The sequence below is a fragment of the Podarcis raffonei genome, chromosome 9 (assembly GCF_027172205.1).
Source record: "Podarcis raffonei isolate rPodRaf1 chromosome 9, rPodRaf1.pri, whole genome shotgun sequence".
NCBI classification, from domain to species: Eukaryota; Metazoa; Chordata; class Lepidosauria; order Squamata; family Lacertidae; genus Podarcis; species Podarcis raffonei.
This window is the reverse complement of record NC_070610.1, coordinates 80549924-80564747: the sequence shown is the minus strand read 5'-3', so window position 1 is coordinate 80564747 and position 14824 is coordinate 80549924. Positions and strand designations below refer to the sequence as shown.

Genomic DNA, 14824 nt, shown 5'->3' with positions numbered 1-14824 from the left:
GAAGAAAGCAGGAAAGAGCTGGCTGCAGGATGAGGCCTCCTGTGTAATCCAGCATGCGAGGCAGTTTTAGGATAGCATGACGGCACTGGCGCTGCTGGAATTGGAGAGCCCAAAGTCCGCCGGTGCCACCAGCATCCTGCTGTGCAGCTGCCTCTAGAGTGACCCCAAATGGGATCAGGGCCAGCTGAATCCTGACAAGACAGAAGTACTGTTTTGCGGGGGCCGGAGGCAGGTGGGTGTGGGGGACTCCCTGGTCCTGAATGGGGTAACTGCCCCTGAAGGACCAGGTGCGCAGCCTGGGGGTCATTTTGGACTCGCAGCTGTCCATGGAGGCACAGGCTAATTCTGTGTCCAAGGCAGCTGTTTACCAGCTCCATCTGGTACGCAGGATGAGACCCTCCCTGCCCACAGACTGTCTCGCCAGAGTGGTGCATGCTCTCTACTGCAATGTGCTCTATGTGGGGCTACCTTTGAAGGTGACCCGGAAACTACAATTAATCCAGAATGCGGCAGCTAGACTGGCGACTGGGAGCAGCCGCAGAGACCACATAACACCAGTCTTGAAAGACCTACATTGGCTCCCAGTACATTTCCGAGCACAATTCAAAGTGTTGGTGCTGACCTTGAAAGCCCTAAACGGCCTCGGCCCTGTAGACCTGAAGGAGCGTCTCCATCCCCATCATTCAGGCCAGACACTGAGGTCCAGCGCCGAGGGCCTTCTGGCAGTTCCCTCCCTGTGAGAAGCCAAGTTACAGGGAACCAGGCAGAGGGCCTTCTCGGTGGTGGCACCCGCTCTATGGAACGCCCTTCCACCAGATGTCAAAGAGAAAAATAACTACCAGACTTTTAGAAGACATCCGAAGGCAGCCCTCTTTAGGGAAGCTTTCAATGTTTGATGCATTACTGTATTTTAATATTTTGTTGGAAGCTGCCGGGATGCCTGGGGTGGTATTATTAATATTATTATTATTATTATTATGGCAGCCTTTTCCTGCTGCCCCTGACATTGAAAGGTCCGCTGCCTCTAAGCCTGGAGGCTCCATTCGCGCCCCATTGAGAGAGTCACCTGCCAAGCTCGCCTTTCGCGGTCCTCGGCGCCCCTGCCGTCCAGCCCCGGCTCCCTTCCCGGCGCCGCCTCCGCCTTGCCCGCCTCCGGGGCGGGGCGAGCGGGACTACGAGTCCCATCAGGCCCGGCCCCGTCCGCCCCGCTCACTTCCTCCTCCGCAGCCGCGCCGAGCCAGCCCGCCAGGAGCCCCCGCAACGCCACGCCGCGCCGACGGGCTGCTCGACGGGGCCGCACTCCGGGCCGGCTGCCGCCTCCTTCCTCCGCTCGCCCCCATGTCCGCCGCCTCGGCCCTCGCGGCCGGCTCGGCACAGCTCCTGCGGGCCGACCGCGCCCCCTCCCTGCTGGCAAGTAGCGCGCCCCCCCCGACGCCGCCGCTCCGGAGGGTCCCTGCGCCAGGGGTGGGGGGCGGGACGCGTGTCGAGGGGGAGGGACACGAGTCGGGGGGACGGGACGCGTGTCGACGGGGCGCCCCCTCCTGCGAGCCCAAAGGATCCCAGGTGCCCAGACGCGCCCCCCGACGCCGCTCCGGAGGGACCCTGCGCCAGGGGTGGGGGGCGGGACGCGTGTCGAGGGGGCGGGACACGAGTCGGGGGGGGCACATCTTCCTGCGAGCCCAAAGGACCCCCGGTGCCCAGACGCGCCCCCCGACGCCGCTCTGGAGCGTCCCTGCGCCAGGGGTGGTGGGGCCAGACACGTGTCGGGGGGGACGGGCGGGCGACGGGGCGCCCCCTCCTGCGAGCCCAAAGGACCCCCGGTGCCCAGGCGCCCCCCCCCCGGCGCCGGGGGTCTCCGTGATCCTTGACAGCCGTCGGGGGCCAGGCTGGCCTCGCCGCTGCCCGTCGGGGGCTGCGCGCCGCGGTGCCAGCTGCCTCGCCCCTGGCGGCCTCGGGAGGCTTCTCTGCCCGGGCTCGCCCTGCCTTCGCCCTGGCGCAGTTCCCCGGGCAGAGGGGGGGGGGCGAGACCCGCGTCCGCCCGTCGGGGCCCGGGGGGGGATCCCACCGCCGCCTGGGGAAAGGGCATCAAGGCGGACTTTACTGGAAAGAGCTGGGCCCCAATCCCCCCCCCCCGGGACAGGAAGCTCGCTGGGTGCCAGCCCGGTTGTGGGGAGGGGAAAAGGAGGAGAAGCGCGAGGCCCCCTTGGGCTCCTGGGGGAAAGGCGGGATAGCAATGCAATTAGTAAGAACGACAGCAAAGATAATAAACAAAAGTGGGAGCAGGGGAGCAAAAAAGCTGAGTAATTCAGAGATGGGCGCCCCAAGGTGGGCTCAGCAAAGGAGACCCCCTTGAGCTGGTGCTGCAAAGTCTGGCGGAGGTGCCATGCACGTGCGCCCCTCCCCATCTCTGGCTGATCCCTCCCTTTGGACAGTCGGGGCCCAATAATAATAATAATAATAATAATAATAATATATTTATATCCCACCCTCCCCAGCCGAAGCCGGGCTCAGAGCGGCTAACAACAAAAGTAACACAGTTTAGATAAAATCACAATTAATTGACATGCATTCACCTCTGAGCAGGAGGCAGCCCTGGGCATGGCTGGGGTGCAAAGAGACGTCCTGCCCTGGGGCTTTTGGATGGATGTGGGGGGCCCAGGACCCCTTGAAACCAGGCTCAGCCCCAGGAACTTATTTCTAATGCCAGCGAATGTCTCTGGGGCAGGTGGCGTTGTAACTGCCGGACGTGGCTTTGAGCAGTGGCTGCAGGAGCGCCTGGACTTGGGGGGCAGCGTGGGTCAGGGGAGGAGCTTTTGGCACAGACCCAAATCCCCTTTGGGCATTCTTGGGGGGGGGCTCCTTGCCTCTAGGGCACCTGGCCGGGTACCAGGAGGCTGGGCCCCCTTGGGCCTGATCCTGCCGCGGCAAGGCTCCCCTGTGGTTCTCAGCCTGCCTTCTCCCCCCCCCCCGCCCCGCCTGCAGGGGGCAGACCAGGCGGACTATGAGGACGAGGACCTGGCGGGGGAGCTGATGGACGGGGGCGACGAGGAGCCCCGGGCGTGGACCCTGCAGGAGAAGGCTCTGCACGAGGCGCGGCTGAAGGCCAAGGCCAAGCGCCGCCTGCGCCGGACGTCCTCCCGCGACTCCAACCGCGAGTCCCTCTCCGAAGGCGGGGAGCCCCTCCCCGACCCCAGCAGCCCCAAGGGGAAAAGCCACGACCGCAAATCCCGCATGGGCAAAGGCCGGGGGCTGCCCAAGAAAGGTAGCAACCCCCACCCCACACCCCCAGCCTCCTTGTGCCCGCTGCCAACGGCCGGAGTGGCCGCAGCCGTCTTGGGGGGTGTTGTTTGGGGGACAGCGCTCAGCCCACCTCTCTCTCTCTCTCTGTCTAGGTGGCGCAGGGGGCAAGGGCGTGTGGGGGGCCCCCGGGGTGGTCTACAGCTACCAGGAGCCGGACGCCCGGGACCCCAACTACGACGAAGTGGCACAGGTACCCTGGGCCAGAGGAGGGGGGCCTGGGGGGGTCTTCCCAGGCAGATGTCCTTTCTCCCCACCCCAGGAGGGGAGCCACATGCCCCATTGCCATGGGAGACCTTGTCCCTCCTGCCCCACAGCCTGCAGGGGGGCATAGAGACCCCTTGGCGGCATAGAACTTGAATCGTCAAACGCATGGGGGAGGACCCCAGCCCCATGGCCAGGCAGCGGGCACAGAGATGCCCGAGGGTCCTGGATTCAGTTCCCATCGGGATCTGCAGGCATGGCTGGGAGAGAGCCCCATCTGGAATCCCGGAGAGCCATTGCTGCCAGTCCGAGTTGGCAATACTGACCAAGGTGGATGCGGGGGGGGGTTCCCTTCATATGCCAGCTGCAGCTGTTGCAACGGATCTGGGAAGGGGGTGCCAATTGGCAGGGGTATTCTGGGTGCTGCAGGGAAGGCAGCAGCCCCCAGGCCTGGGTGGGGGCACAGGCGCCCTCCCTTCAGTGCAGGCCTGGCACCCGAGCCGGGGGCAAGGAGGAGAGGGCAAGCCAGCCACCAATTTCCCCCAGCTTCTTGAGCCCCTGGTGCTCCCCACCTGGCCCCAGGCAAAGCAAAGGAAAACCTGAAACGAGGGTCCTTTAACTGGAGGAGCCCCCTGCCCCTTGGGGGGGTCTCCCGCCATGATCCCCACAGCAATGGGGCAGCCCACACCTTCTGGGGACGATGCCCCGCGGGGTTCGTGGGCCGCCGGTCCCAGAAGGCTTGACGTTGCTCCGGCTGGGCTCTCTGCCCCCTTTCCGGGGGTCTTCTCTGGTGCACGACAGGACCCTGCTGGAGAAAGGGGCAGGGTCCTCCTGGGCAAGGGGGTTGTGGGGCTTGGCTAGCCTGACCCCTCCCTCTGTGCCGCCTGGCCTCTCCCCAGGGGGACACGGTCTACGCCACAGTGGTGCCCGAGCTGGAAGAGGAGGAGCTGGAGAAGGCCGTGCAGCCCATGATGAAGGAATACTTTGAGCACGGAGACACTCTGGAGGTGGTGGTGCGTATTCCCGGGCCGGAAGCAGGATTCTGGGGGGCAGCCGGGATTGGGGCCCCCTCAGATGTTTGCCCCCTGGGCCACTGGGGAATTCTGCTGCAAGCCAGAGTGGGCTCTCTGGGGGGAAGGGAGGGAGGGAGGGAGGGCAGGAAGGGATGTCATGGAAGAGGAATCCCAGAATTGCAGAGTTGGGCAGGGACCTCCAGGACTCATCCAGCCCCACCCCTTGCAGTGCAGGCGTCGCAGCTAAAGAATCCCAGGCTGGCAGCCCTCCGACCTCTGCTTAAAAACCTCCTGCGAAGGAGAGGCCATTCCCTCCGAAGCGAAAGAACGTATCCAGGGACAGGGTCACTTCTTCCTCTTTCAGAATCGGACGCTGGATCTGAGCTCTGACGGGAGGGAGGGGGGCATTTGGGAGGCCAGGGGGGCCTTTGTTTGATTTATCGGCTACTTTAAAATGAGGCTGTATTTGAAATTGCATTATATTTTTTTACTGTGATTTTATTGGTGTTAGCCGCCCTGAGCCCAGCTCTGGCTGGGAAGGGCAAGGTATAAATAAAATTATTATTATTATTATTATTATTTTTATTTATTTATTTATTTATTTATTTATTTATTTATTTATTGACATGGCAGCTGGGGAAGTCTGGCCAGGGCGGGGGCTCTGCTCCCCTTCTCCTGGGCCAGTCGGTTCTTGAAATAAACAGAATGACGAGACCCTCCAGAGTTGAGGAATCCGCTGGCAGTAATGAGAACTGCAATATCGAAGGCCAGTGGGTCCCCGATGGTCCTCAAGAGGCTGGGCTCCCTCTTCCGCCTCGCCCTGAAGCTGAGGTGCCAGCAAAGTTCAGAGAGGATGTCGTCCCTTCCAAGCCGACAATTCCGTGATTCATTGGAATTTCTTAAACAGGTTGCTGGGGTGATTTCTGCACCACAGGGGGTTGGACTAGATGGCCCTATGGGACCCCTTCCAGCTACAGTTCTGTGATTCTATGGGGGTGAGAAGAGCAGCTTGGCAAGTTCCTGTCTGTGCTGGGCAGAAGGGAGTCCCATTTGCAAAGGGGGCCACCAGCCTATCCTGCCCACCCAAATGCCCCACTGAATAATATAATAATAACTTATTATTTATACCCCGCCCATCTGGCTGGGGTTCCCCAGCCACTCTGGGCGGCTTCCAACAAAATATTAAAATACTGTTATGCATCAAACATTAAAAGCTTCCCTAAAGAGGGCTGCCTTCAGATGTCTTCTAAAAGTCTGGTAGTTGTTCTTCTCTTTGACATCTGGTGGGAGGGCATTCCACAGGGCGGGAGCCACCACCGAGAAGGCCCTCTGCCTGGTTCCCTGTAACTTGGCTTCTCACAATGAGGGAACTGCCAGAAGGACCTCAGTGCTGGACCTCCGTGTCCGGGCAGAACGATGGGGGAGGAGACGCTCCTTCAGGTATACCCCACTGGAAGGGCAGCGAGGGCGTCTCCCAGGGGGCTCCACCATGGACTAGCAAGGACTAGCAAGTCGTGGTGGCTGCTAGCTAGGATGGCTCTGCTCTGGAAGGAGGCAGTCGTGCTTCCGGATATCACTTGTCAGAGACGGCAGGAGGGCAGAGGTTGCTCTTGCGCTCAGATCCTGCTTGTGGGGTTCCCATAATGGGCATCTGGTTGGCTACTGGGAGAGAAGGATGCCAGGCTGGGGGGGGGCATTGGCCTGATCCAGCAGGCTCTCATAATAATAATAATAATAATAATAATAAATTTTATTTATTCCCCAGCCAGAGCCGGGCTCAGGGCAGCTAACACCAATAAAATCACTGTAAAAACATAATAGGGGGGAAAGAGAGGGGGAGGGAAGAAAAGAAAAAAACCAATTTAAACTACAGGTTAAAATGCAATTTAAAATGCAGCCGTATCTCCTGCCCCCAGGGCAGTGTGGCTGCGGACAGATCCTGCCTCCTCAAAACTTCCTTGCCCGTCTCGCTCAGAGCTGCCAGGGGACACCAGTGAAATGGGTGGGGTGCCAATAATAAAGTTATTGTTCTTCTTATTTCAGGAGCTGCTCCGCGAGCTGAACCTGGGCGGGCACAAGGCGTCTGTGCCCTCCCTGGCCGTGGCGCTGTCTCTGGAGGGCAAGGCCAGCCACCGGGAGCTAACCTCCCGCCTGCTCTCGGACCTGGTGGGGAAGGTGATGAGCCCCGAGGACATCGCGGCCGCCTTTGACCGGACGCTGAACGACCTTCCCGACCTCATCCTGGACACCCCGGAGGCCCCGCAGGTGGAGGGCAGGCCCAGCCCTGCGAGGGGGGGCTGGGTTGGGGGGAACGGGGGACAGACGGACGTGTGACCCCTCCACCCCCCCGTGTCCGTCTTTGCAGATGCTGGGCCAGTTCATCGCGCGGGCCGTGGCGGACCATGCGCTGCCGCTGGACTTCCTGGAGCGCTACAAGGGGCGCGTGGACTGCGAGCACGCTCGGTGAGGGGGCCGGGCTCACGGGGGGAGGGCGGGTGGGGGCCCTCGCCCGCTCCCAGGTGCGACCCACTCAGGGTTGGCATGCACCCAAGGAAACGGGGGCAGTTGGCAGGCTGGTGTGCCGGGCAAACTCCGGTCCTTGGCGCAGAATAAATCAGCGACCCAGGCTTTAGAAGACGGAGTGCACTATTCAGCAGAGAAAAAAGTGCGCAAACAGAGAGGCTGTGAGCATATTTACAAGCAGTTTCTATTCAGCGTAGATCAGGACAAAAGGAACCACGTCTGATCTCCTTCGTGTCCAAAGCAAAACAGAAAACTAAACACAAACGGAAGTTCCCAGCGTGCGATGCTAGTGTGTGTAGCAGACATGCGACACGCAACAGTCCCGTGTCTCTTCCTTAAGGTGGAACGGAATTCTCAACACTCAGGGCCGTCTTAAGCATATCTGGCATTGTGGTGCAAAGCTCCTTCTGCCACACACCAGAGTTTTTTAGGGAGGACGGTGCTGCTGCAGGAGGCGGGCAGTGGCTGGAGGGCGGCTCCTCCGGCGGGGAAGAGGCGGAGTCTGGATGCGGTGCCTCCCGGCTTAGCTGGCCGCTTCGTGCCGCGGTGGCCGCGGCAGACAGAGGCTCCAGGTGCGGCACTGCTTTGGCATGGCAGAGGCGGGCGAGGGCGGTGAGCTGGTGCCAGGAGGTGCCGGGTCCAGCCTCCAACTCTTCCCTGGTGAGGCGTTCCCAAAGCAAAGGAAGGATTGAACTCTGATTAATAAGAATACACACAGAGGCTGGACCAGCAAGACTGGGAGGAGGGTGTATAATAATCTCTCTCTCTACCCTCCAGCCCAGGTCGTTTTATTCACAAAAGAACTTTTTACACAGTGTTTGTAAGAACCAATCAGATTTCCTCTGAGCATTTCAAAACCCCCACGTGGGACAAAGTTAAAAGTTAAAACTACAAAGAGCTAATTTCCTACTTGAGCATGCATATGTAATTCATAGCAAATAAAAGAAGAAGCAAAGAGGAATGCTTTTAGGAAACTCAGGAGGTCCTAAACAGGAGAGGCAGGATTTACCATCTCCTTATGAACTCTCTTCCTAGCCCTTAAGATTAACAAAACTAACAATAGCTACATCAAAGCTAACTATCATCTTTATGACCCAGGATGCCTGATGCAGTAACTGACCTGTGTTGAGAATGCTGATACGTGCCTGTCAGGCGTAGAAAATGGCCAGAAATGCAGAGGCTTGTGGGATTTGATCAGAAATTATTGCCAATGAATCGAACCCAGTCAACGCCATGCTTTCATAGTGGACACAGTGGCTTGATGCCTATTTTATAATTCCTCATAGTAATCCCACCTGACCCCCACACTCTGGATATTTGCACTCCTACACCTGGCACCCTCCAAAACTTTTCCCCCCAAATTTTTAAAATTAATTTTCACAAGGTTATAAACAAACAAAACACAAACAAACAAACATAAATCATAACCTTATTAGAATTACACTTATTAACATTGTTAAGTGACTTCCTTGCTTTCCCTTGGTGAATTTCCATGCGTATCCTTATAACGGCTTTCCAAATCCTGATTCTTATAAACTTAACTTAGTCCATTAATATCCTTATATCTTTTCAATTCAAAATTGTACATGTTAAACATCACTTAACTTATATAAATTCCTAAGCCAATCTGTTGCCTGCAAGCTATTTCCAGTTAGTTTAACTTAACAACTTAACTAAATAATCGTTAAATTTTGTCCATTCTTCCCAAAACTTGGCACCCTGGTGCCCCGCGCAACCAGCCTCTATGGGTAAGACGCCCCTGGACCCCCTCGCCCTCCCCACTGGCCCCTCTTCCCTGATGTCTGGCTGCCGCCTTCTCCGCAGCGCATGGGGCCAGGTTGCTCTTGGGGGTCTCTCCCAACCCCACAAAACCATTCTCCATTTCCAGGGCTGCTCTGGACCGCGCGGCCGTCCTCTTGCGCATCAAGCGGGACGTCAACCGCCTGGACAACGTCTGGGGCGTGGGGGGCGGACAGAGGCCCGTCAAGCATCTCATCAAGGAGGTGAGGCGGCAAAATGGTTTGCGGCCAGCTTGAGAAAAATGCTCAAACGCACCGTATTTGGTGGGGGTGTGGAAACATAAAACAGCTTTGGAACACTATATGCGAAGAATTAAAGAAGATATTTGAAACATCAGTTAAGAAGAAACCAGAAGACCATCCCCAAGAATAGGATAAATATATTCTTATACGCAACGGCAGCTGCCAGGGCATGGATTGCAAAAAATTGGAAAGGGGAATATGTACCCTCAAATTTTGTGAATTCCTAAATATGGCAAAATTAACTGCAATAAGAGGGAAATCAAACCAAAAAACAGAGAATGGAGTTGTGTAAGAGAATATATAAAGAAACATTCTTTCAGAATAGAAATATCAATATGCAGAATAAGAACGACGCAGGGATAAGAGCAAGGGTGACAATAAGGAAAACAGACAAAAGCTCATACCAGAACAAACTTAGTTGGTCTATAACAGGCATAGGCAAACTCAGCCCTCCAGATGTTTTGGCCTACAACTCCCATGATCCCCAGCTAACAGGACCGGTGGTCAGGGATGATGGGAATTGTAGTCCAAAACATCTGGAGGGCCGAAGGTGGGGGGTGCCTGGTTTACAACCATAATCCATTCCGGGGGTCCATTTGTAAGCCAAAACAGGTTGTGACCCAAGGCGCGCTTTCGCCAATGGGGCCTCCAGAAAATGATTTGTTCATAGTCCCCCCCACCCCAATGGGTTGTCATCCAAATACAGGTTGCAAAGCGGGACATGCACTTCTGGGTTTGACGTTTTTGTAGTCCAAGGCGCATGCAAACCAAGGAACCACTGTGCAATTCTTACAGGGGCTCAAAGGTGGAGCAGCCTTGGGGTCAGAAGCCTCCATTTCAGGGCAGAATGCATCCCCTCTGAGCCCCCCAGTTGCGGAGCCGAGTCTCGCCTTCCGTAGGCCCCACTTTGCATGGCTGCCCTTTCCAGGACCGGCCCCACTGAGCAGCGACGCTTGCAAAGGAAGCTTTCGTCTCCTGGCCTTGAACTCTCCCCAGTTCTGCCAGACACTGTCTGGGGAGACGCAGCAGTTGGTGTTGTGCACGGCTGGGGGGGGGGTGTTGGCAGATAGGGGGCTGGAATTTTGCCTTGGTGAAGGTCTGGAGAGGTGCTGCGTCCTGCCTGGAACCAAATTAAAACGTCAAGGCGTTTCCTTCTTGGGGGGCGGCAGAATTCCTTGCAGAACCTGGGGGGTGTCAATGCCCCACAATAGCAACCTTTGTTTCTAGGCTTGGCTGGGGGGCGGGGAGCTGTCCTGAGCTGTTCTGGGGCTCAGTGCTCCCTCTCCGCTATTATTATTATTATTATTATTATTATTATTATTATTATTTTATTAAGATTTTCCAACAAATTTTAACAAATTCAAAAATTCAAATTACATTTTACAATTTCAGTTAACCCCCAACTTCCTTTTCTGGTTTGTAACATATTTGTTTGTTCTGCTTATAATTTTATATCCCTTATATGCTAAAATTAACATTGTCTTCTTAATCTCTTCTTAAATTTTTGTCCATTGCAAGTGTATTACTCAAATCTTGCCAGTGAGTTCATTTCAGTGCATTGCTTCTGTATACACATCCTAAAAGATTCCCAATCTTTTTTAAAAGTCTTTATGTGTCTTTACGCTGCTTCATTCGCTGGTCTCTCACCGCGCTCTCCGCTCTTCCAGATGAACCTCTTGCTCCGCGAATACCTCCTTTCGGGCGAAGTCTCTGAGGCCGAGCGCTGCCTTCGCCAGCTGGAGGTGCCTCACTTCCACCACGAACTCGTCTACGAGGTAGCGCAGGGCATCCTTGGGGGCTGCGTGGGGACGGGCAGTGCCCGCCTCTTGGCCGCTGGGCATGGCCTCGCCCGCTCCCCTCTGAGCCCTTTCCTGGCCTTCTTCCCCAGGCGGTGGTGATGGTGCTGGAGTCCACGGGAGACACGGCCGTGGCCATGATGGTGCGGCTGCTGAAGGTGCTGTGGGAGACGGGCCTGGTGACGCTGGACCAGATGAACCGGGTGAGGGGCGCAGTGGGGCTGCCGCCCAGAGTTCTGCCAGGCAGGCCCAGGGGGGCCAGAGAATGGGGGTTTTATAGATCTGCGGGTATTGGGCGCTGTACCAATTGAAAAAAAATAATAAAGTGGTACCTCTGGTTGCGAACGGGATCCGTTCTAGAGGCCCGTTTGCAACATGAGCAGAACGCAATCCGCATCTCGGTGTGTGCGCAGGTCATGCTTCTGCGCATGCGCGGGACATCATTTTGCGGAAACGGCGAAACCCGGAAGTAACCCTTTCTGGTACTTCCGGGTCGCTGCGGGACGCAACCTGAAGCAAACGTAACGTGAGGTATGACTGTAATAATAATAATAAATAATAATAATAAGAAGAAGAAATTCTAACTAGAAATTGAGTAAAGATTGGCTAACGTTCAAAGAATATCTTCAAATGTACGGTAAGAACACCGATCTCCTGACAGATTTGGATTGAATCTTGAAGTTTAAGGAAATGAGAAAGTCAAAATTTCTCCTGATAATTGACCAAAAAGAATAATAAAAATGAAGTGTGTATAGACTGGTAAGGTGTAATGCTAATGCAGTCTGGCAGGGAGGCAGCCGTGCTGCTCTGGGGGGGGGGTCAACCCTCAGCCCCCCCCCCGCGCTGACCCCTCCTGCTTCCTCCCCCCCAGGGCTTCCAGCGGGTGTACGATGAGCTGGGAGACATCAGCCTGGACGTCCCGCTGGCGCACAGCATCCTGGAGCGGCTGGTGGACCTCTGCTTTGAGGAGGGCGTCATCACCAAGCAGCTGAGAGACGCCTGCCCTGCGCGGTAGGCCAGGCTCCGCCCTTCTTGCCCTCGGGGGTTCAGGCGGGGAGAGAGCAGAGGTCCAGAGCGCCACGCTTGCTGGTCTGGCGGCCTCTCTCTCAAAACAGCCCTCAGGGGCTTGGATCCTGCGGGCCGCTTTCCCACAGGCAAACGTGCACCAGTGGGAGTAGGGGCCTGGACTGGGTGGGCCGCTGGCCTGATCCGTCCGGCTTTCCTGATGCGCTCCTTGCGTCTGACGGGCGCTGGAGCCCCCTCCCTTCGGCCCCAACTTCCGGGAGGGTCCTTTGTTCGTCTGAACCGGAGATGGAACAGTTTGCTAGGTCTCTCCAGTCCCAAAGCCCGCTTGTCTCTTTGCTCTTCTTTCAAGGGTCAGAAGAAGAGAATCGTGGCGTTGGGGGGACCCCCAAAGGTCCTCTAGTCCAACCCCCGGAATCGCAGCTAGCTAGTTTCTCTTGGTTGTGGCCAAGTGGGTTTTGGGGTGGGGGGCCTGGGAATGGGGCAGCGAAGATGAAAAGGCTTTGTGTGTGGTTGTGTGTGTGTGTTGTGTTGTCACTCTCTCCCCCCCCAACTCACTCTCTCCTTCTTTCCTTAGGGGCCGGAAGCGCTTTGTCAGCGAGGGGGACGGCGGCCAGATCAAGCCCTAGCTTGACACTTCCAGCCCTGGCCTCTGCCCCCTGCGATGCCCCCCCAGCCCAGCAGGGCCTGCCAGCTTCAAGGGAGAGGCCAGGAGGCTGCACCAGACACCCCTCGCCCCCCACCAGAACCAGCCTGGGAAGGAAAGGGAGCTTTAGCCGCCACATCCGGGTCAGCCTGGCGAGGGGGTCAAACGAGGGAGCTTGCCCTCCCTCAGGGCACCCCATCCGGGTCTTGCCCCCCTCCTCCAGCCCCCCCAAACGCATCTCAGGAAGCAGAGGGGAGCCTGGGGCCCTGGTCCAGCGGGGATGGCGGCCACCTTGGCATTCCTGGCCCTATAGGGCTCCCTAGGGACCCAGGCTTCCTCCAACAGGTCTAGCCCCTTGCTGCATCCCAAAAGGGCACAAATTCCTCCCCCAAAGCCCCCTCCGCAGTCCCCTAATTTCTGCGTGGGGGGGAGCCCTATCCTTGCTCCTTAAGGCGGGGGGGGGGGGAGAAAAATCTCAAGGTCTGGGGAAGCAGCTGTCTCGGGTATTGGGGAGGGCAGAGACAAAACAGCATCTCGTGAGCACGGCTGGAAGATAAGGTGGGGGGAAGAGGCGGGGAGGGGCCTGATGTCCTTGCACGGTGGGGGAAACGGGTGGCACGTGGAAAATCTAAAAATAAAAACGTATCCAAAGGAGCTGGCTGTGCCCGTCTCTTCCTGCGACTGGTTGGGGGCAGGGACAAAAGGCCCCTGGGGGCAAAATGGCCCTGGCAGGGGCACAGGCGTCCCCTCTCACAATTTGCAACAGGTGTGAAACCCCCTAGAACACATAAAACCACATAATAATAATAATATGTATTATTGTTGTTGGCCACCTCATAAGAGAAGACTCCCTGGAAAAGACCCTAATGTTGGGAAAGATGGAGGGCACAAGGAGGGCACCCCACCCATCCGGCTGAGTTTTTCCAGCCATTCTGGGCGGCTTCCAAAAAAATATTAAAATCCTCTAATACATCAAACATTAAAAGCTTCCCTAAATAGGGCTGCCTTCAGATGTCTTCTAAAAGTCTGATAGTTGTTGTTCTCTTTGACATCTGGTGGGAGGGCGTTCCACAGGGCGGGCGCCACCACTGAGAAGGCCCTTTGCCTGGTTCCCTGTAACTTGGCTTCTCGCAGGGAGGGAACCGCCAGAAGGCCCTCGGAGCTGGACCTCAGCGTCCAGGCAGAACAATGGGGGTGGAGACGCTCCTTCAGGTATACTGGGCCTTTGAGGCCGTTTAGGGCTTTCAAGGTCAGCACCAACACTTTGAATTGTGCTCGGAAACGTACTGGGAGCCAATGTAGATCTTTCAAGACCGATGTTATGTGGTCTCGGTGGCCGCTCCCAGTCGCCAGTCTAGCTGCCGCATTCTGGATTAGTTGTAGTTTCCGGGTCTCCTTCAAAGGCAGCCCCACGGAGAGCGCAATGCAGTAGTCCAAGCGGGAGATAACCAGAGCATGCACCACTCTGGTGAGATAATTTGTGGGCAGGGAGGGTCTCAGCCCCATGGAGAGCTGAGCTTCAGCATCTTCAGAGAACCAAGAAGGGCGACTTGCTTCTCACGTGGTCCTGTGTCAGGTGGCAAAAGGGTCAGAGAAGCTCACAGCAGCTGAAGAATTTCCTTTATGTTGCATTATATCCCACCTTTTGTTTTCCCTCCCAAGGAGCTGAGAGTGGTGCATGTGGTTCTTCTCTTTTCCTCCTTTAATCTGCACAACAGCCCTGTGAGGCGGGCAAGGCTGAGAGGCTTCATGGGAGGCAGTGGGGTGTAGTGGTCAGCGCATGGGTAGGCAAACTAAGGTCCGGGGGCCGGACCCAATCACCTCAATCTGGCCCGCAGATGGTCCGGGAATCTGTGTTTTTACCTGAGTAGAGCGTGTGCTTTTATTTAAAATGCATCTCTGGGTTATTTGTGGGGCCTAGGAATTCATTCAATTCCCCCCCCAAATATAGTCTGGCCCCACACATGGATGGTGGACCAGCCCCTTGCTGAAAAGGTTTGCTGTGCCCTGGGTGAGAGGGTTGGCCTGGGACCTGAGGGAGACACGGGTTCAAATCCCCAGCAGCCACAAAGCTCCCCGTGAAACCCTTGCGCCAGTCACTCACACTCAGCCTGGCCTGCCTCACAGGGTCGTTGGGACAAAAAAATGGGGAGAACTGTTTGCCACGTGGAGCTCCTTGGGGGGAAAGTAAGATATAAATGCAAGAAATTGAAAAATACAGCCTGGCTGGGATTTGAAGCCTGCTCTCTCTCAGGGTGACACTCGACCCACGAGGCAACC

At 56.7% G+C, this 14824-nt stretch overlaps 1 protein-coding gene across 2 annotated transcripts; it reads left to right on the top strand.

Annotated features, from left to right (window-relative positions):
- Positions 1 to 1333: 1333 nt before the first annotated feature.
- Positions 1334 to 13198, top strand: LOC128420597 (programmed cell death protein 4-like). Of its 2 annotated transcripts, XM_053402261.1 has the most exons (11): positions 1334 to 1410; positions 2983 to 3262; positions 3393 to 3490; positions 4401 to 4514; positions 6558 to 6779; positions 6880 to 6977; positions 8926 to 9040; positions 10747 to 10854; positions 10968 to 11078; positions 11747 to 11886; positions 12476 to 13198. In XM_053402261.1, the coding sequence occupies exons 1-11, from the start codon at positions 1339 to 1341 to the stop codon at positions 12525 to 12527; spliced, it is 1410 nt and encodes a 469-aa protein (XP_053258236.1). In that variant the 5' UTR covers positions 1334 to 1338; the 3' UTR covers positions 12528 to 13198. The 2 variants fall into 2 exon arrangements, with proteins under 2 accessions (XP_053258236.1, XP_053258235.1); XM_053402260.1 differs by lacking the exon at positions 1334 to 1410 and having other exon boundaries at positions 2584 to 3262.
- Positions 13199 to 14824: the final 1626 nt, after the last annotated feature.